We start from the raw sequence: 21,250 nt of genomic DNA on the forward strand, positions 1-21,250 counted from the left end.
CTAACATTTGAATTTTAAATGAGCCTCATCGATCGAATTTCGTACGGAATCAAAACTATTTAAGCCTGCATGAATTATACATAGTTTATATTAACTTCTACAGGAGGGGAAACAATTACAAGAGCTTCGTATTAATGAATTTTTAACATCGCTACGGGGGATGAAGCGTGCCGAGTGTTTCGTACATTGTCGCGGCGAATGATATGCTTATCGATCGATTCGTCTAAGGTCTTTGGGAAATATTTCAGGATACAGTTTAAGGTTAATTGCATCGTACTTATCCGCTTATTAAAACAGAAATTCGTTTAAACAGTTGGGAAAGAGAGAAGAGAAAGAGATCCATTTCCTAGACCTTCTTGAAACTTTTTTTTTTCATCCTACAAGAGGCACGCTATCACGGTCGTATAATTTTTCTTCATCTCTCTTCCTTTTTTTTTAATCCTAAACTTCAACGTCACGTGTTCCATTCTTTCGTCGTCAAAAGGCCGGCCTCTTTATCGCTCTCTGAAGTGACTTGCTTCTCCTCCGTTTCCAGAATTGAATATATGCACGGTCCTGGTTGCACAGTTCTCTGAATGTACACGGCGGGACAAAAATAAATGCTTCTTTTCTTGAAACATTCATTATAAAGCATTGTTTAGACGCGGTAACAGGTGATAATGACGCACATCACATTGTCTCGTGGATTAAACAAATTGAAACGTTTTAATGGTACGAAGGATACAGAGAAATTGTATAGTATCGTGAAAACGGTAGCAGCTATTTTCATTTTCTAGTTACGTTCGCGTGGCGGAGAGGGGTTGGAAAAGGAAAAAAAAATGTTTTGCTTCGAATTCACGCATGCAGGTCCGTATAATGCTTTTACTGAAACTAGGACAGCCGTTTCGATCTTGAAACCACCCTCTTCTCGACTCGCTGGAATTTCACGATTCGATGCGTTTTTGAAACGTTTTAACGTCGCGTGTATATCGTTCTCCTACTTATTTTTTCCAAAATATCTAATATAAAGAAACACTTCCTTTGTCCTTGACAGAGATACAGAGAAATGTTTCTAGGGAGGTTGGTTTAATTCTCTTTGTCGAAAAGTGGACGCCAATTTTCTTGAAGATTATTTACACGTACAGCCGAGTGTTATCGATGAATCTTATTGTAAAGGAAAATCAAGTTTCCAAATGTTTTCGCTATTTGTTGCCTTAGCTGCTCTTCTTTCACCCTTATATTTGATGATTTTCTTGGAACAATGAAATAGTTGACCAGGAAGCATTAAACTGGTTGTCTTCCTTATCGACTGGTAGCACGTCCCAGTTTGAACGTTCCAGGATTTTGCAACCCTCTATCGAAGCACCCCCGAAAGAAGTGCACCCTGGCGGGTAAGCTCCGATGGGGATAATTCGTAGTTCCGGTACCGTCCGCCAGAGCGGCGATTCTGTCACCTTTCCATACTTTCCCTCCGTACACAGGGGGTAGTAGGGCAAACTTATATGATTTTTGTTCTCTCCAGCGAATAGTCTTTCAAATCGTTTCTTCCCCTTTATTGATTTCCCCGGGATCTCGATGCTGTACGAAGGACGAACCAGCCAGACAATCGGCACGGATCTTGCACCGTAATTTCTACGCCCGCTAGACGACGACTGATGGTCGGAATTTAGTGGTTGGTATCTAGAAATTACTATCCCGGGTGCAAGGCTTGGAATGCATCCCCCGAAACTTGGGGCGTCGCTGGTTGGCTGTTCTGTATACGTGTACGCCTTATATCTACGACTATCCTAGCCTATCCCTGTCTATCCTGACCTATCCGATTGTCGCTGACTAGAGTCGCTATCGACCCTTACCAGCTACTCTTCTCCAATTCCATACCCTCTCTTCGTCTCTCTATCTCACACCTTTTTCCTCGTTAATCTTTTCTTTCGCTAAATCCCGTCGGTATTCTCTCTAATTTCCCACCCTTTTCTACCCTTACACTTTTCACCCACGCGTTAATCTTTTTCCTTCCTTCGCGTCGATCCTTCCTGTTCGTCTTCATTCCTTTCCCGTTCACGGTCTCGAGAGGATCCTAATTCGGGACGTTGCGTTTAACGACGATAGACTGCGAGTTAGCTGTTAAACAAGGAATCTCATGGTCCCTGGCAAAGAAAAGCAGCGAAGCAACTCGACGAATCCGAGCACGAGCTCCTTCGGACCCGGCGATCTTATTGATTGTCTTAGCTTTCCTGCCGTCACGCTTTCTCTCTCCCTTTCTCCTTCTTTCTCTCTCCCTTTCTCCTTCTTTCTCTCTCCTCGTTCGACTCGCAAGGGAACATTTCCACACGGAGTTGCTCCGTTAGCTCTGTCTCTGTTTGGACAGCACTGGAATAAGTGCATAGGAATTTTCTCTCTCTCCCTCCTTTATCTTTCACCCTGGCTTTCTTTCTCTCTCTCGTGCAGTTTCTCAAAGATTCTCATTCTCAGTCTTCTCGTTTCTCTTGTTTTCTTCTTCTGGTGGCTCGACGAGCTATCGTCGTCGACGACTAACGACCGGCGACTTACGTGTCCGGCTAACTTTGCCTCGTGTTCGACGAAACGACGAGCGATCTACGTGATAAAGGAACACAAGAGCGGCCCGGATGAGGGATGAAGAGGAAAGTTCGGTTGATGGGAACAGAAGGAGAAAGCAAGGAACCGACGAACAACGAACGAACGATGGGACGAAGAAAAGAGAAGGATAGAAGGAGAGAGAGAGAGAGAGAGAGGGGTGGGAGAGAGGAAGAGATAGTTGGACAGGAGCCTCTGCCAACGTTCTATTTAAAGCTGAGGGGGTAGCAGCAGCTAGCTGACTGGTAATTTACGAGCTTATACCAAAAAGTTGGACACCTTGGGGATGGCTCCGCACTTTGACACGTGACCTACTTTTATCGAGTTACGTAATTGATCGTCTCGCGCCTGCCCCGTTTGCACCGCGAAATCTACCAGCCCGACCCCTCTTTCTCTTTATTTCCATCCACCTTGTACTTTTTCCCCCCTCGCCGTTTTGTTTTCATTTTCTCCCCTTTTCCTCGTCCGTTACCGTGCTCTTTTATTCCGCTCCTTTTATGCTTTCACTCGTTTCCTGCTTCTCCCTTTGTTCCAACGTTTTCCCCCTTTGTTCCGTTTTTTCATTCAATGTTTCCAGGAATTTTCTTAATTCTTTGCGTACGATCGATTATCACGAGATTACCTTCGCGTTTGTAGCCCCGTTCGGTGTGCACGGTCTTTCGGTTCAAATTGTTTCTCCATTGTTTAAGCTCGCTAGACAAAGCCACGAGGAACGAGGGAGCGACAGCTCTATTTATATCGCGTTTAACGCGTGAGATGATCTTTGGGTTATTAGCCCTTTCAAGCTCGCGTGCTGACCTAAATGTCGTCTACCTTCAAATTTTTCCAACGTACGTCTACGTTTATCGATCAACGGCGCGTTATCGATTCGCATCGATTTAATTAACTTTTACGCCCGTCTCACAGCGGAGCCATAAATCGTTCCCGTTGTTACGAGGCAAGAGATGATTTGTTACCGTCGACTTTCTACCCCTTGTAAAGGGGTTTACTCGACGCGTTCTAAACGCGGCCGCGACGCTCAAAGCAACGGTATTTCGGGTTCTTCTATGACCAGAACGATAAATCTGTCCGCGAACGAATTCAGTTCTCTGTGTAACGTTCCATTTCGATGGTTGGTAGAAAATTATGGAGCCGCGTGGCGTACGAGTAAACTCGGCACGATACCAAAAATTAGTTGGCGGTCCAGCTCCAGGAAACAATAGCGATCATTTCTGACCACGTTGTCCGCTTGTAGAGCTACGGATCGTGCACCTTGCGTGTTCCACTTTTGCCCTGTGCTTACCTAAAAATAAGATCCCGTTTCTATTTCCCTCGGTCTTCATTTCTCGCTTACCTTTCTCTACGAGGAACCTCGAATGCTAGGTCGACCGATGAAAGGAGCTTCGTAGAGGGGTTAAAATAGACGACAACGCGGGAGTATGTTCCTCTCGTTGACATTATTATCAACGAAAAGAAATAAACTCGCACGATTTGAAATAATAAACAGAGACACTCTGAAAGGGTTGATCAGTGGCTAATGAATGAAAAACAACACGTTGCTCCCGTTAATGTTGTTATCAGCGACAGAAAGAAAAATAAACCCCCGCGATTTGAAATAATAAACAGACGGCTAGAGAAGGGTGGTCGGGGATGAAACTGTTCAGAGATCCCCCAGGCTTATTTCATTTCATCAGCAACCGTCTCGTTACAAGATCCGCTCAATTACCAGTTCCTGGATAAATTACGAGCTTATGCGAGAAAATGTACGAGCCTGGCGTGCACGGGAGAACCACCCCCGTACGATGCTCGACTGCACATGCTCGCACACATGCGCCTCTCCGCGTAAACAGACTGCACACGCATCCGAAAGCCTAATTCAGAGCTAAAGGGTTATGCACGCGGATTCCCGTGTACGTCGGGTGTCGTTCGCGTGTGTGCATGTGCGCCCGGAAACGCCGCTTAAATCCATATAAATACGCGCCCGTGAATCCATCCATTAATCAGATCCGCGATACCGGGCGTTTCGGGTCCTGGCGCCCGAGTGATTTCAACCCCCGTCATCCTCCTCTCTATTTTTTTTTTCGCCTCTCTTTTTTTCACCGATATCTATAGAGATCCACTTGGAGGGGTCACTGGGAGATGGCAGCACCTCCATTAAAATTCGACGCGAACCTTCTGCGAGCATCCGATGTATGCTGTGTCATGCCCTGCTTATAGCTCTGTATAGCCTACCTTGCAAAAGTCTGCAAAGGTACGGCTGTCATTGTACGTGTAGAAAGTACGTGTGTAGACGCGAAGAAGGCAACCGTGTTATAACCTTAGACCAGTCGTAGGTTGTGAGCTGAATATGGTTTAGGGGTTCGGTAGAAAAAGGGGGATGAGGACCCACGGCTGCGCCTATGTGTGTCCCCGAACGGTAGAATCTGCTCGACATTTTTCTTTCCCGTCTTTTACTCTTCTCCGGGGAGTTGCTTTTTTACAACCCCCTCTTCTCGTCTCGTTCCTTTTCGCTTTTATTTCGACCAGTTTCGATTTATTAGCCAATAGTTGGAATCTCTTTTTCGGCCCAGGAGTTTCTATGTCGAGCGTAAATATTGATGGGAACGTTAGGAAAGTTCACGGTTGTCGATAGAGAGGTAGCGGATTGTCAGGTGTTCGATAAATGCTGAATCACTGCAATTTTACATTTTTAAACTCCAACCCCCTCGGTTCTAGTCTATTTCACGCGGGCCATGCTGCAGAACTCCCGGGAGAACCTATACGGGCTGCTCCTTTTCTTTCCCTCTTATTTCTTCTCTCCAAGAGCGTAAAGCCGATTTATCGCCGAATTGGGCAAGTGCGTTTCTCGCTTGTCCCAGTTAAACTGGTTGCCTAATTAAACGAAGAAAAAAGAAGAAAGAACCCGGAGGAGTTGCAATTCGCCGACGCGTGTTCTTCCTTCTACTTTTTTCCATCCCCCTCTCATCCGGTGGCTACTTTGCACCGCGATTTTCGAGCTTTCGGACGGGAAGCTAAAGCCTTCGTAAATCCCCGCAAAGAGAAAGAAGAATCGTCGGGGAAAAGAGAAAAAAAGGAGAAGGATCGAAGGAATAGGGGATTCGCTGAACGTTCGCGCAAGGAATTAGTCCTGCACGATTGTTCTAAATGCCGCCACAAGGTCGGATAACAATCGATTATCGTGGCTCGACACGAAAGCACGACACTTCGTTTCCAGCTTGCAGGATGATCCTACGGAACGGAAGGCTAGCAGCTAGAAATGTACGCTTAGGCATTAATTTGCATCCTCGGTAATCCTTAATTTACAACTCCGCCAGAGTTTTCCAGAGGGTAGCATCGGCGAGTTCTCCGCGGAATTGGCTCGGTGTGCACCCACACCTTGCCGAGCGGAAACACGTAGCGGAAAGAGAGGGTAGTTGGAGGGTGGTAGAGTGTGGCAAAGTAGGGGTTGGAGGCAGAGAAGTTAAGGTGGGGGTTGGATGTTGAAGGTGCAGCAGACGCGGTGGTTGGCGAGAGGGACAAGGGGTGAAGGAAAAGGGATTCGGCAGACAGGGGCTGTGGCTGGGGCTGGATAGTCGGACTGGTCTCGATGGTGGGGGTTAGGGGGCTATGAAATGGCGGAACAGGAAAAGGGGTAGGGAACGGTGGTGGAAGGACGAAAAGAGGGGCGATGGACGGAGGTCGAGAGTCGCGGGTTGGCTCACTCTGCGGCTCCCGCCGCTCGGGAGCAGACACGCGGGGCCAAAGACTAATTTGAACCTATTTTATTAACAAAACAATAACATACATATTTGTAAATAACACTAAATAACACGAACTACACACGTCTCCTAAAAGTCTCTTACCTACTCTAAAGAAAAACTCTTAGACCTCTGCTATTAAAAAAAAAAAAAGAAAAAGAAAAAGAAAACATACGAACACGGAACGCGAACGACAAAGTAACTATTTCCAGCCTTTTCAAGCAACGTTACGAAGCCTGTCAAAGCAACGAAAAAAGGATACGTGAGGATAAGCGAGGGTAAAGAGAAGAGAGGAAGAAAGTGTGCGAACGACAGAGGAGAGGATAGAAGACGGGTGAGGACGCAAAAAAGGAGGTGAAGGAGGAGGAAAACAAAAAGGAAGGAAGGATAAAAAGGTGATAAAAGGCGATCGTAAACCGTTCCGGCCACGGGCGAATCTCTTTTTAAGTTCTCTCTGTACTGTGTGTCCTTTACATTATTTTGTCCCTCCGATAGGGACAGGTTCGGTGTTGTAACTTAGGATATAAGAAGAATACGAGCTCCTGGAACGCACAATTTAAAAGAAGAAAAAAAAAAGAAAGGAAAGAGGAGAGACAGAGGAAGGTTAAGAACGAAAAAGAGACAGTGAGAGTGTTCGTAAGAGAGATTCGAGGAAAGTACGGTGGGGGTGAATTTTCACGAAGAATAGAAAGGAAAGATTGAAGAGGTTACAGAGAACAAGGAGATAAGGTTAGACGAAGAGGAGGAACGAAGGTTCGCGCGAGAGAGAGAGGATAGTTTCGGGTTATCTGTGTACAGAATACAATGGAGCTCCAGTTTTTTATACTAATACGAAGAAGCATCGAAAACGTATAAGAGGAGGAAGAGGAGAAACCTTAAACTGAAGAGAGGGAGGAGGTTCGATCTTGAACGTGGTACCATTTTACACGCGTTCCCCACGTGTGTTGTCCAAACGTCACACTGAGAAACATCCGGTAACGTGTCACCCTCTCTCCCTCCCATATTTCTCTCTTTCTCTTTCTCTCTCTCTCCATCTATCTCGCTCTCTGTGAGTGCGAAATTCTATCGCGGATTTTCCATTGTCTTCAACGTTTGAAATCGAGGGTTGAACGTACGAAGGAACAACCTGGCTCGCGTACACGATCCTTCGGGGGATATGTCCTGCCGTTCTAAGGGGAATCACCACCCACGTGCACGAGGCTCACACAGAGGGCAACGTCAAGCGAGTCGTGTTTCCATCCTAGAACCCGGCGGCAAGCTATCCTGACAAAACGAGTGCCGTCGTCGTAGCTTGTCACGATCGAGAATCGGGAGCAACGAGCATCACCGAGCCGCCATATCAGCCGCACACTCATCGAAATACACGAGGAGCCTGGGAATGTCAGCCAGGGCACAGAAACGGTCGCGTTTCGCGTACGTTCAAGGACGATGACGATCGGCCACGATCGGTAAGATCCAGGAAGCGGTCGCTCGAACGAGCGCCACGGAAATGGCGGGCTACAATCATTCGAATCCACAGCGCGTCGTGTACCACGCGACCTACCCGACGCCTCTAGCACCAAGTGAGTCCTCATCTTTCTCGAGGATCGTATGATATTCCTCGATCTCGATCATGCGAAATTTGTCAAAAGTTGTCGCACCTCAGGTGACCATTTTTCTTTCATTTCGCTTTGCTTCTCGAGACATTTTCTTTGCTTATCCTTTTGCTTCCGATGCTATTTATTCTGTGAAATTGAAACGCATACTGGCTAAGATTTCCATATAGCGAGAGCGCTGGAAAAATTCATAATACGCTGAAGGTATTGGCGATAAATCATGATGGAATCGAGAATATGCAGCCGCACTATCGGTAACCAGGAATATTTCATCCAGCGAACAGTCGTTTCCTTAACGTCTCGAAACGTCGATACGCGTGCATTTTATATTCGAACAATTTCTGCATCAGGCGTCTCTCAGGTTCGATGAGGAATAGAGAAACTATTTTTCGAGGGATTTTATGTGTCGATAGTTATCGGCTGATAGCTCGTCATAAATTTTCACAGGCGACCTAGAAAAATTAAATCGTTCGATTGAATCTTTTTTTTTTCTTCCAGTCCGGACGTTTCCGTGAGAAAGAAAAGAGGGAAGGAGGGTGGATGGGGAACGTTCCTTGGCTCCATTTTTGCGGAACAAGTTGGTTACGTGTTCAAACACTTAGGAGGGTTAGCATTGTGCACGTGAAAAGCGCATTACTTTTAAAAGAGGTTTTTCTTGGCTCTCGCACACTCGAGCCGTGTTGCGATCGATAACCACTTCGATCCGTTGTATATAAACACGGTTAATGATGCGTTATGCAAACGCTCGAGCTTTCGTCGAAACAAAAGTGTAAGCATGACTTATACTCGCGTGATACCACCGATGGTCAGTTTAGTCGGTGTGTTCGAGTTAACGAAAAAATTCGTGTAACTGAAACTGTGTTCCACCTGCAAGATCGAATTGTCCGATGAAATATATTCACCGATATTTTCCTCTGTTTAGACGGGGATCCGATCAAACTTCCGGAGAATTTGGAGACCTTGCCGCGAGCCGAACACTTTCCAACCCAGAGGCATCGATGGAACACCAACGAGGTGAGTGAAGGATTAATAAAAGAATTTTCGAATTCGCCTGCTCGGACGTTCGTTCTTAATTAGAGAAGAACAAAAATACGAGGAAAATTCAACGGGGTTAGAAGTTCGCGAATGGTGGAAAAAGGAAAAACAGGTTGAAAAAGTAATGTCTCGGTCGAATTGCAACAAAAGTGTACACGGTTCTCCAGCGGCACCAGCTGGATATACATTTACACGGCGTTCCAGTAGGCACAACTGGAAAGTAAATAGCGACGTCGCAACGCCGTTGGTGGCTCGTACGTAGCAGCGTCGGTGGTTAGAGAGAGGATAGATGCTGTCCGTTCGTGTGCAAGCTCGCATCGGTGTGCAGGGGTGCACATACCAACACGTGGAGCACCGTTGCACCCGTAGGTGTACCGATGTAGTCCACTGCTACTCTGACCCCGGTCGGCCTCCGATCAATAGCTGGAGCCAGCTAGAGAGAGCTCAGCCGAGCCGAGTTGAGTTTTCAGTTCCCGTCGAGTCGAATCCAATTGCGAGCCTATGCTTTTCCCTCTGTTATCGTTCGCCAACGATAACTTCCTCTTTTCATCCCCCTCTCTTTCTCTGTTTTCCATGATGCTCCTTTTCTTTCCAGAGTTATCCCCTCTCAAACGATACTAGGAAATTAAGGGTACCAGAACTCGGAGGAAAATCCACCCTCTTACCGATTACTCAACTATTCTTTTCCCCTTTTTCCTATTATCTTCCACGAAGTTTCATCTCGGGGAAGGATAGATTCGATCTTGTTCGGAGATTCGGAATGGTAGGCACTCGTCGAGTAAATAAAATAAAAATTAATAAATATATGAAGATCCACGGTTCTGATTCGTGGTGTCCGCAACGAACGTGCTAAGTCCATCGCTAGTCTTCTATCTATCGTATAACGTGTGTCGCTAATAAGGTCAACTTGAAACTCGAGCTCTGCATGCTTTTATATACTCTTCTATCGTCTAAGTTTTCACGTTGACGTAACTTCACCGGGGAATTATCCATATCATAAATATGAATGAGCCAGCGGTCGTCTCGTGGGCTTAGAAGCGGTACCAAGTATCGCTATTAATATTACGTCAATTTTCTTTCTTTTTTTTCCATTTTTTTTTATTCATTCAACCGGAAGAATCGCGAAACCGATGAAAGAGGTACGAACGCATCAGCGATTCATGCTGGCGAAACTATTCATAGGATGAAGCTCTTAGGAAGTTAACGGCAGTAACTTTTTCACGCCACGAGGAAGTTTAAACGGTCATGTGTGTAACGTGTACGTAGTAGAAATTCTTTGCCGGCTCCTCGACTCCGTGTGATCTTGTTTTCACTCCTGTTTTCTTTGCGCCCCTTCACCTTTATTCTCACCCGTGTCGCTTGCTCTTCTTCAACGACCATTTTTCTCTCGAGTGCTTTGACAGCATATGCGAGCACGTCATCGTTGAACTTTGAGCCGTCTTATTTTTCACGGTTGAACGGGCGAAAAATCTGTTCGTCCCGTGGATGCTTACCAGGACAAGATAAATGGAACTTTGACTCCGTTTTTCCGAGCATAAATTTCGCAACAGCGACGCGAGCATCCGAGGTAACCGGTTGAAAATGGAAATGCAGTTTCTTCGATTGATGTTAACAAGGAGTCTGTTGTTCGAACGTGGTCGTGCTGAATTTTTATTGACCCGTTGCCAGATTCTAAGTCGTTAACGGAGACAGGTCGTAATCAAGTCTAAACTTCAAACGAGCACATTGCGAACTTGCTGAAATCGTTCTGTTCACCGTCGAAGAAGCGAATCAATTTCGTGGCTGCTGCTAGAGAGAATTCCTCCGATGGAAACTTTTCCTATTAACTTCTTTTTTCTAATAGCCCCGATTATACGGAACAAGAATTTATTGCCCAGAAAAGGAGCAAGAAAAAAAAAGAGGAAGAAAAGAGACGTATACACGTTGCTTCATCGATTTCTCATCCCCCTTCAAGGAATACCGTCACGTTTCTGGTATTCCAGTTTTCCATCCAAACCGATGCTTCCCGATAACTTCTCAAGATAATTTCTGTCGTGTTCCTTTCGCTCTGATTACTGTTGCCTGATGAATTCCCATTTGTAACGAGACACACGCCGTTGAACGTATTCCCAGAGGCGAATTATAGTAATAATTCTCGGCGCACACCCGGCGAAAGCATACCTTATTTTTTTTCCTGCACTTTTAGCGTCGGGTAATGAGGTCTAACGACGTTGATTTATTAGTCGGTAACCGACTATAATTGCGAAAAAGTGTTTGAAAATCTGGAACGCGTAATAATATGTAGATCTGTCGGATTTATTTATAACCTGGAAAGCCAACAATTGTTTCATTTGCTCGCCGATGAAATTTGATTCTGTTTTTTTTCTCTTCGTTTAACCCGTTTTTATCGTATTCCGGATTACAGTTGAATTTTCTGTTTTACACGGATGCGGAGCTGGCCGTCAGTTTTCTCCGATAACATTTCGTTTAATTGATGAGCATACGAAGCCACACGGCCTATCTATCTGTAAGCGGAAATCGATCCGAAAACAATGTTTCTGTTTGCTTATTGATTTCCGATTGCAGCAGAGTATAAATGCATTGAATGGCCTACCGTTTACCTGGGTACACAATGACAGTCCGACGCAATTAAACGTTAGTTTGCACAGCCAGTAATGCAATTCCCGATTCGGCCATTTTTCAGCGAGAATCGTATTTGGACGCAACTTCGAAATCGATGTCGGCAAATACGGTTATTGTGAAGTCAACCGTCGACTCCGTTTCTTTCCGCGTTTCCAAACTGCGGCAACTCGAACATTAATTATGGAGAGATAATTGGCAGTTTGATTTAAAAGTTTCCGGGATGTTTATTCAGGGAGGTGCATCGATATGCAATTTCTCAGATGCATCCGCGTTCTCACCATTATTACCGGTGACTATATTTGGAAGCAAACGATATTGGGGTCTCGCGAGGATGTAATTTTAGATAGTGCTAGTGCATCTCATCCTTTTTACATTTATCGCTTACCTATCTAAAGCCTTCTATTACAGTAATTTGTTTCACCTTTTACAGTAGGTGTAACACTGACTTCTAGGTTAAAAAAAATCGTGATCATAGTTACGTTTGAAAAATATATTAGATTCAGTACGTGTAAGGGAACGGAGCCGGCTGGTCTGACTATAAACGCGACTATTCTACTGTCCGCCCGAACGCATTACGTTCTACTTCTACCTCGAGCGCTACGGACGATATACCACCGCGGATTTCCCGCAATTGCTATTATTTTCGCAATTTATTTCGCTTGCACACCGATAATCGATTTTCCACGAAATTCTTTGGATATCCATCGTAAACAGGAAGCGTCGAATAGACGTAGCATCTTCGTTATGGGCGTCGGAAGGAGGGTCGATTTATCGGTGCTTTTCCATTCGTAAATCAAGGAGAATACATCCTTTCCGGTAACACGCGGGACAGAAGGCGTCTCGTTTACGTATCCGTTAAACCGAATGCAGGAATCTATGGGCTCTTTCATCGTCTCTTGAAGGATCTATGCGTTTCAACGCGCAAAGAGTACCGCCGGATTGACCTTCTTCCACGTGGATATATCACCAAGTTGAAATTTCATATATAACACCGAGAAGGAGGAGAAAAAAGATGGGTGACTCTAAGGAACACGAACTTGAAAATATTATGTACGCAATTAAGAACGGTAAAAATTTTTGCGAGTCTGACTGGCGTTTTGCATGGAAGCCGACCGACCTTGCACGCAACGTAACGATATGCACTGTCAGACGCCGTCTTTCAAGTTAAACTAGCCTCCATCGTTGCCTGACCCATTTCACGTCTGGCACGTTGCGAAATACGGTAACGCATAGAAAATCAATTTACCTCGTGGGAGTCCTCGCGTGGAGAAAATTTCGTTACGTTTCAAACGATTCGCGGCCGATCGAATTAAGATAGCACAAGGGAAGCTATTAATACTCTAGGACAAATAATAATAATTTCATTTCTTTTCGCAAGGTATTTTTAGTTATCTACTCTATCCGATGTTAACTGGAATGATAAACGACTGTTAACTCTTGACCTTTTCGTACAATTGATCAGCAGTAGATTCGTGTAAAGAGAAGGACAGAGAGGGAAGGAAGGTGTTCGCGAATTTAAAAGAGGCCAGAAGTTCTAGTTTCGGTTGCAGTGGATCGTGCAGTGTATTTCTGATAGAATGCAAATGATCAATTAACCAGCCTTTTATCTTAACGACGTTTCTCTTCCTCGTAATAAATTTCATTTTAGAATAGGTATCACTAAATTCTATTTATTATTGTAATATTTTCTTTCTCTACGATCGTTCGAAAGATACATACTGTCCCATTTATTCGAGGCACCCTGTACAATGGCTGAGCGTGGAGCCTCTTATTCCGTATCCCTTCTTTCCAGCCACTCTACTTACCCCGTCCTGCTCATTCTCATCCATCCCTCGTTAAGAATATTTATATCCAGGCCACGTTCGCCGGAGAACCTTTGGAAACTCGAACTTCCTACCCACGGGAACGGTACAAAGATATTAAGTACCCGGAGCCATACTCCTGCCTTCCTTTCCTCGGCAATTACCTTCCAGAATCAGACGAAGCTTCCCGATAATTGCTGTAATCTATTTTTACGGATTCCCTGTGTTCATGGTTAACCTTTTTCCTTTTTTCTCGGTACACTCGTTTCATTGTACGCGAATCGAAACAAAGGTAATCGGTGATTCGGTCTCTAATTGGCAATATGCCCTTGCGATCTAACCGAACCACGACAAACGCCATCTTACCATACCTCATTTCAAATGTACGATTTGTGGGTGCAGCTTGCCAGACAAGCAATCCCAATCAGCAACCATTAGTCCATGCAGAATTCCTCGATCCCTGTGGTCGTGTAGCTCCGATTGTCCCTTTGGTATCCGGATTATTCCCGGATATCAGCTGACGGACATTCGCAGTATTTCACACGTACTAATTATTTTATGCAATTCTTCTAAAATGTTACTTTTTATTTTCCCTATCTCTAGGGATTGATTGATCCGAGGTATTTAATTTGAATTTCGAGCCGGGCCTGCACGTGCAAGCAAAGTGCAATCGTTGCATCGCGCCGAATTGATCGTCAGCAACGAGACACGCGAAGCACCGCTGACTGAACTTTCGTATCAACGGCTGAGAATTTTATTGCCAGCCACCTTTTCTATGGTTAGAACGAATCGTAGCCGCAGTTTGGCGTTCGATTTGCATTTCCCCACGTTAGATCGCGTGCCATACACTTTCTGCCCACGTACTTATTTCACCTCCGACCCGATCGTTCCTTTTTTTCTTGTACGAAGAGAGGCTGCTTTCCTCTGTTCTGTCGTCACATCCAGAGTGGAAATTGCGGATAACCATCGTATTCCGAATACTTGTAGCATCGAAATTCTTTCTAATTCCATGCGTGATTTGAAAACGTCCTATTCGCGTGTCGACTCGCGGCTGTATTCGACGTGGAAAACGACGTGTCACGATTAACTCTGTAAAATCTGTTCGTCGGTAATTACGTTTTTTCTATTCAGACACCGACTTCCCGGCTCGTTCCCTCGTTCTGCGTTATTATGCGTTTTGTTTCGAGTCGCGGAAAATCGATAGAGAACTGTATAATTACCGAGCTGCTATGTTATTAATAGTATGCATTAGCATGAAGGAAAGAAAGGCGCGCATTGCTTTTACCGTCTTTGAGCGATCAACATTTTATTCAACGTTTTCCCGCAGAGCTTAGAGAGAAAAAAAATAAAAATATGAGAAACGGACAGAGGATAACGGATGACATTGCGTCGGATGATTTCCTTCGGATAGACTTGTCACGGCTGCTTCTTCTTACTTTGTATGCTTCTCGATGCGGAGGATTTCAACGCGAGGATCTACCCTTAGCGTTTCTCGCGAAATGTATGCGAATATTTTGCTCGAGTCGTCTCGACTCGCGCCGTTTTTACGCTCGCGAAAGTTATGAATCGAGAAGTGGGACGAGGGTGGGATGGAGATGGGAGATGTATCAGCGCGATTTGCAAAAGTAAGCGAAATCCTCGAGAAAGGGTAGATGTCAGCGGGATTGCGCGAAGAATGTCTATACGCTCCTTCGAATCCGTACATCCTACTTCCGTCGAGTTTCCCTTATCCCCTCGTCATCTTGAAGAGTTTTCAGTTGCACTTCCCCGAAAACGGTATCGCGACCCGTGACGTAACGATAATAATCGACGAATCGCTTGGCGTAATGATGAAACGGTTCGATCTGTCGATAGGAAATCGCCGCCATCCTGATCAGTTTCCAAAGGCACGCGGAATGGCAAAGTCGGGAGGTGAAGGTACGGCCCCGAAGTGGTTCGATGTTACTGTACTCGAGAAAGAAAGTCCGTTACCGGCGAGACGGTTATTGCTGGAAGAAACGAAAAGACGGCAAAACTACACGGGAGGATCACATGAAGCTGAAGGTAGTTTGTTGCTTATGACAGGGACGGAAAACGTTCCCGTTGCGTCGATTGAACGGTGCTCGTGAAAAGTGAGATATTTTTCTCTCTCCCTCTCTCTCTCTGTCTCCATCGAATCACAGGTACAGGGTGTCGAGTGCATTTACGGCTGCTACGTGCACTCGGCTATCCTCCCGACGTTTCATCGCCGATGTTACTGGCTACTACAGAATCCAGACGTCGTGCTCGTTCATTACTTAAACGTTCCTTATCCGGACGGTGATGCTAAGCTAGCGGCCCTGCCACCCTGTCTCGCACTACCGCCAGACAAGAAAGAGTGGACGCGAGACGAGCTGGCTTCACAGCTAAGGCCCATGTTCCTCGGCGGAGATGACGACCCGAACAATCCTCATCTCACGCAACACTCGAATCATCCCGTCGACATGATAGTTTCTCAGCTGTTGGACAGGCAGAGAGCATCTTCCAATACTTCAACCACCAGCACTCAGCTTGCACCTAGGAGACTAACACCGGACAATCAGGTACCGATACCATTTCGATGACGTTCAATCAGGGAGAAGCCATCCTCGTGGCTAACGTTTCAGGGACACCTAACCGTTCTATCGTTACAATGCAATCTTGTTAATGGCCAGGTTACTTCGACTACCGGAGGTCAGCAATCGTCAGCAACAGCCTCACCGGCTCCCCGCGTATACTCGAGACATTCCCACACGACTCAAAGCCAACAACCGGCTCCTCTAGTTTTAAGTTTGCAACAAATCCAAGGTGGCGGCGGTCTTCTGATACTCAACAGCCAACCGTATCACCATCAACAACAGCAGCAGCAGCAGCAACAACAGCAACAGCAGCAGCAACAACAACAACAGCAACAGCAACAGCAACAAAGCCAACAGGTGGAGATGCAGCAGGTGACGGAGCAACAAATCGTGCAGCAAACGAGCGTGGACAGAGAACAACAGACCCAACAGGAGATCGAAGCTCAGGAAAGCATGGATCGTTCCACGGTACAGTCGTTACCGATCGGTGGCACCGGTACCGAGGTGACAGATTTCGCCGAGACCTTGGACCTGAGTCAAGAAGACATCCAAAGAACCTTGTCCGCGAACATGGTACCTCCGTCACCGTCGCCCTCCCCTGCAGACAACAGCATGATCAACCCGATGGACTTCATCGATTCCTCGGACGACGTTCTGGTCAATTTGGACGCGTTCGACGTGTTCGGTGATCTACCGGAACTTCATGATTTCGAGGCCGAACAGACTAAGGCCGAGGAGAGAGGCGGGTCTGATAACGACGTGGGGTGTCATCCTGGAACTACCGTCCATATTGCCGAATATAGTCCGGAGTGGAGTTACACCGAGGGAGGTGTAAAGGTACGTCGAGTAGTATAAAGATAAGTCCTCGGTCGATCAGCAGGGAACATCGGGGACTCGGTGCTTGTTTCAGGTGCTGGTCGCTGGTCCCTGGACCGGGGGTAGTAATTCTCAATCTTACTCGGTGTTGTTCGACGCCGAACCAGTCGAAGCGTGTCTGGTGCAACCAGGAGTATTGCGTTGTCGTTGTCCAGCCCATGCACCGGGGATCGCGTCTCTTCAGGTGGCGTGCGATGGTTTCGTTGTTTCCGATAGCGTTGCTTTCGAGTATCGCCGAGCACCGACGAGCGAACCGAGTCCAGAGAGAGCTTTGGTGGATCGTTTGGCGGACGTAGAGTCGCGTTTGCAAGGACCTGGTCCTCCATCACCCGCAGCTCATCTGGAGGAACGATTGGTCGCGTACTGTCAAGTCAGTATCGCGTTTTATCATCCATTTAATCATATTTCCATGGTGTACACGGAGTTTGTTACGAACGTTTCAGGATGCTGTTGTCCGTCCGTGGCGAGCCGGAGCGGAACCGTTACAATCCGGTGGTCCAACCTTGTTACACTTGGCCGCCGGATTGGGCTACTCCAGGTTAGCCTGCGCTCTTCTTCATTGGAGAGCGGAAAATCCTAGTAGCGTGTTAGACGCTGAAGTTGACGCACTGAGGCAGGATAGCGCCGGTCTGACGCCACTCGCTTGGGCCTGTGCAGCGGGACACGCGGATACTGCCAGGATCCTTTATAGGTTCGTAGTTTATTGAAAGAAAAAAGAAAAGAGGATTTTTCTTAGGGTTAACGAATTTGGTACGATACGAAGAACAACTTGGTAATCCATTTACGCAGATGGAACGCGATGGCGCTTCGCGTGAGGGATTGTCAGCATAGAAGCGCGACCGAGTTAGCGGCAGAGAACGGTCACACGGCGATCGCGGAAGAATTGAATCGACTCGAAGCGAGAAGGCAAGACGAGAGGCTGTTTTTGCGACCAGCCAGCCCTAGTCCTAGGAGGCCATCTCAAGACAGCGGTCTCGATCTGGCGTTGTGTTAGTCTCGTTTGCTATTATACTGCCCTCTTCCGTATATATATTATTATATACACGCACATACATTCACGTCCAACACGTAAATCACAGTTCCTTCCCCCACCCACCCCTTTACTAACACTTCCCCACGCGTCATAAATCTCTCCTCCCGTAAGAATTAGTGATAACAAGGTCGTATGTCATGCGAGCGTGATTAATCAGGAAACGTAGTATTAAGGGGTTTATCGAAAAACACAGGTGGCTCACCGCTGCTGGACAACATGGAATTGTTGCAAGAGGATGACTCGTCATTAGCCCTCAGCGAGCAGGGAATGGAGAGCGCTCCGACCCCTCAGGAGACTGTAGGTCCGTACCTTCCTCGTTTCCCCTTCTATTTGTCTGTCTGTCTGCCTGTCTGTCTGTAACTATATTCGTAACTCTGTCTGTTTTCTAATAATACACTTATAGATTCATCGGCCTAGATAAAAACAGTACTGCGCGGGCTGTGATCCGTAGTGTTCCTAGCTAAAACTGCGTCCCTTAAATTATCTGTTTCTCTCTTTCTATCTATCTATCTATCTCTCTCTCTCTCTCTTGCTCTCTGTTTTTTGTTTCACACGTTATTTATTACATAACACACCCGTAACCACACCTTCTCCACGATAACACACATATATATCCACTACGTTCTTTTTCTCCTATCTGTCTGTCTGTGCGTACGAGACGACCGGATTATATGGTCCAGGCTCGCTGTCCTCTAACTCCTCTGAACTATTGCAGCTTAAAGCAGTATTGGTGTTGCTTGGCCTTCGTAACTGCTGGTGTTGGATGATTGCTGTGTAACGTCTAAACTTTCTTAGCCGCCTATTATCGGCTGCCGACCGATTCTCCGAGAGACAGACAGTCTCGTCACTGGGCTTCACGCAGACGAGTTTTATAAAAGCGGATACCGTATACGCATACGGTGAAAAAAAAAAAAAAAAAAAAAATTAAAAAATTGGAAGTTAAAGAGACTATTTACACGAAATAAACACGTGATCTGTACAGCCGGCTGTGCCCCGGACACGTACTATCAAATACAACACGGGCTGCATTGAATCACCCGTTGAGATGAACTTTCAACAAGCTGAGAAAACACGTCTACGCTCGCCGTCTGATTTGCCTGTTCGAAGACGTTCGATTCGTCGTGTAGAAAAATAATCTGCCTAATTTTTGGTGTTACACGTTTCATTAACGTCAGATTTGATTCATCGTAAGATACAATCACGGCTAACAAAACAGAAAAACAAAAAAAAAAGCAAACAAACAAAAAATAAAACCTCGGTGTTGTGATCTATGTGATTTCGGTGGTCCCGTAACACCTTTTTTCGAGTTTTGGCTAGGGTGGTGATTCCTTTTTATAGGGGAAGAAGACGCGAGGGTGCTGACATTGGCTGAGCAAATTATAGCAGCGCTACCGGAAAGGATCAAGAGAGCGGAAGGTGATTCTCCGTCTTCTTCCTCGCCGCCTCCCACGGCACCGCCCTTGTCACCTTTAGAGGATGCCCTGATGGAACAGATGGTGAGTAAACCGTGATCCATCCTCTTTGCATTCGCATCGCATTATATTCTCGCTTAAGCAACGATCCTAAACAATTTTCCGAACAATTTTTCTTACCCATAACAATTGATTGCTCGCATGATGATCGTGATTCTTATAGCCGCTCGATTCTGGAGAATTGTTCGACTCGTATCGTGAGTGCAGCGGAGGAGCGGCATCAGTTTCGGATGCTGACGCAGATGCTAGTCCTTCGAGTCCGTCTAGCAGCTGCCTCACACCGGACTCGCCATCTCCACCGCCGACCACAGCCGACTTCTGCGAATTCTTGCAGCTGCAGTTGCAGCTAGACAACAGTAACGGCCATAACGGTCAATACTATTCGACGTCCGGTGGAGATCGAAAGTTCGGTAACGTGATCGGCTCTAGCATTTGCGGGACAGGTGGAGGTAACGGAAACGGTGACGGGAACGAAGCGGATCTTAGCAGGCTAACTCTGTCCGATCGAGAGCAAAGAGAGCTTTATCATGCCGCTAGAATGATCCAGAAAGCCTACAGAAATTACAAGGGACGTCAGAGGCAAGAGGAAGCCGAGAGACACGCTGCTGTACTCATCCAACAATATTATCGTCGACATAAACAGTACGCTTATTTTAGGTAATCTGTTTTTAGCTTAACACGACCCGGCCGTTTATCGTGATCAATCCTTTACTTTAACCAAGATCAAACGAGTTCGAGCTTCTTGAAATGGTTAAACGCGGTGACACGTATAGTTATATGGAATACGAAATATATTGCACATCGTATCGACCCGTTCGTTGTTCCTCGGCATCGTTAATTTCCTGTCGTTGTTTCGCCGGTCGGAACATTAGTTTTAATAAGCGGCAATTAATAAAACGCAGAGGACAAGGCGTACCATTGCGGGGGGGGGCCAATTTAACGATCCGGTTGAATCGGACGGATTTCAGGAAAGTTCATTCTATCCAGCTCCCAAAGGTGGGCTTGTGGCGAACTTTTAATTGGCATCGTAAATAATTCGAAAACTTTTGGAACTTCCTTACCTCCGCCGCGTCGTTCCGAATACAAAATTAACCTGGCATTAAATTAATACGACATTTGTTTGAGATGAAAGCTTCTTTTACCTTTCTTCGCTTCTTTCGCTATTCCTCTTCATTTATACGCACACACGCACGTTACATAAACGAGTATAAATTTTCAAACTTCTTACCTCACGTTCTTCTACTTTACTTTATGTTCGCAGACAAGCTACGAAGGCTGCTCTGGTGATACAAAGTAACTATCGGAATTATCGTTCGCGTCCAAGTTCGGCTAGCTCGAGACAGCAGGCGGTTCATCAACAGGCTGCTCATCAGGCTGCCAGGAAGATCCAACAGTTTATGAGGCAGTCGAAAATCAAGTTAGTATCAGTCGGTGCACATAATTGCATTTCCTGTTGCAACGATGTGCACGCATTATTAGTTATGTAGACTTCTTGTTAGCACACGAAAGGCTTATCGTACGAAAGACATCTAAAGTTCTAAAGTCTCCCTCTTCTGTGTGTACTAATGCAGCTTGTCGTGGGACGATTCACGACCGGTAAGTAACGAAAAACAAGTAGGGCGATTGTCGCGCGGCAAACACTGCTCGTTTATCGCTCCCTGTATCTCTACGAGGGATACTTGCTCTATCGCTTTCACCAGGACGATCAGTGCACCCTGTTTCACGACATAGATAACAAAAGAAATACAGAAAAAGAAAAGAAATATAATGAAAAGAAACTAACGATCTCTCTCGTATACGAAACGAAATCATTCCTTGATTAGCTTCTGTGTTATAATTACGGAATGTAACCGGTGCTTTGTGTTTTCTGTTTTTATATGTCTTTAACCGTGGTACGACGTAACACACCAGTCCATGCAACGATGTTCATACGGAGGCTTGTTCATAGAGAC

At 46.0% G+C, this 21,250-nt stretch overlaps 1 protein-coding gene across 8 annotated transcripts in view; it reads left to right on the top strand.

Moving 5' to 3' along the window:
* LOC114872718 (calmodulin-binding transcription activator 2) overlaps window positions 1–21,250 on the top strand; it is a 38,876-nt gene that overhangs the window by 11,438 nt on the left and 6,188 nt on the right. For 2 of the 8 annotated variants that reach the window (XM_029180249.2, XM_029180252.2), the window contains exons 4-14: window positions 8,805–8,896; window positions 15,196–15,384; window positions 15,504–15,902; window positions 16,014–16,754; window positions 16,828–17,163; window positions 17,237–17,484; window positions 17,583–17,782; window positions 18,020–18,127; window positions 19,165–19,322; window positions 19,462–19,955; window positions 20,560–20,715. In XM_029180249.2, coding sequence (XP_029036082.2) covers window positions 8,805–8,896; window positions 15,196–15,384; window positions 15,504–15,902; window positions 16,014–16,754; window positions 16,828–17,163; window positions 17,237–17,484; window positions 17,583–17,782; window positions 18,020–18,127; window positions 19,165–19,322; window positions 19,462–19,955; window positions 20,560–20,715 — 3,121 coding nt within the window. Of the gene's footprint in view, window positions 1–6,242; window positions 7,850–8,565; window positions 8,652–8,804; window positions 8,897–15,195; window positions 15,385–15,503; window positions 15,903–16,013; window positions 16,755–16,827; window positions 17,164–17,236; window positions 17,485–17,582; window positions 17,783–18,019; window positions 18,128–19,164; window positions 19,323–19,461; window positions 19,956–20,559; window positions 20,716–20,869; window positions 20,895–21,250 lie in introns of those variants that run through there. The other 6 variants (XM_029180254.2, XM_029180255.2, XM_029180256.2 and 3 more) reach the window with 6 other exon arrangements.

This window comes from Osmia bicornis, chromosome 14 (genome assembly GCF_907164935.1).
Source record: "Osmia bicornis bicornis chromosome 14, iOsmBic2.1, whole genome shotgun sequence".
In the NCBI taxonomy this organism is placed as follows: Eukaryota; Metazoa; Arthropoda; class Insecta; order Hymenoptera; family Megachilidae; genus Osmia; species Osmia bicornis.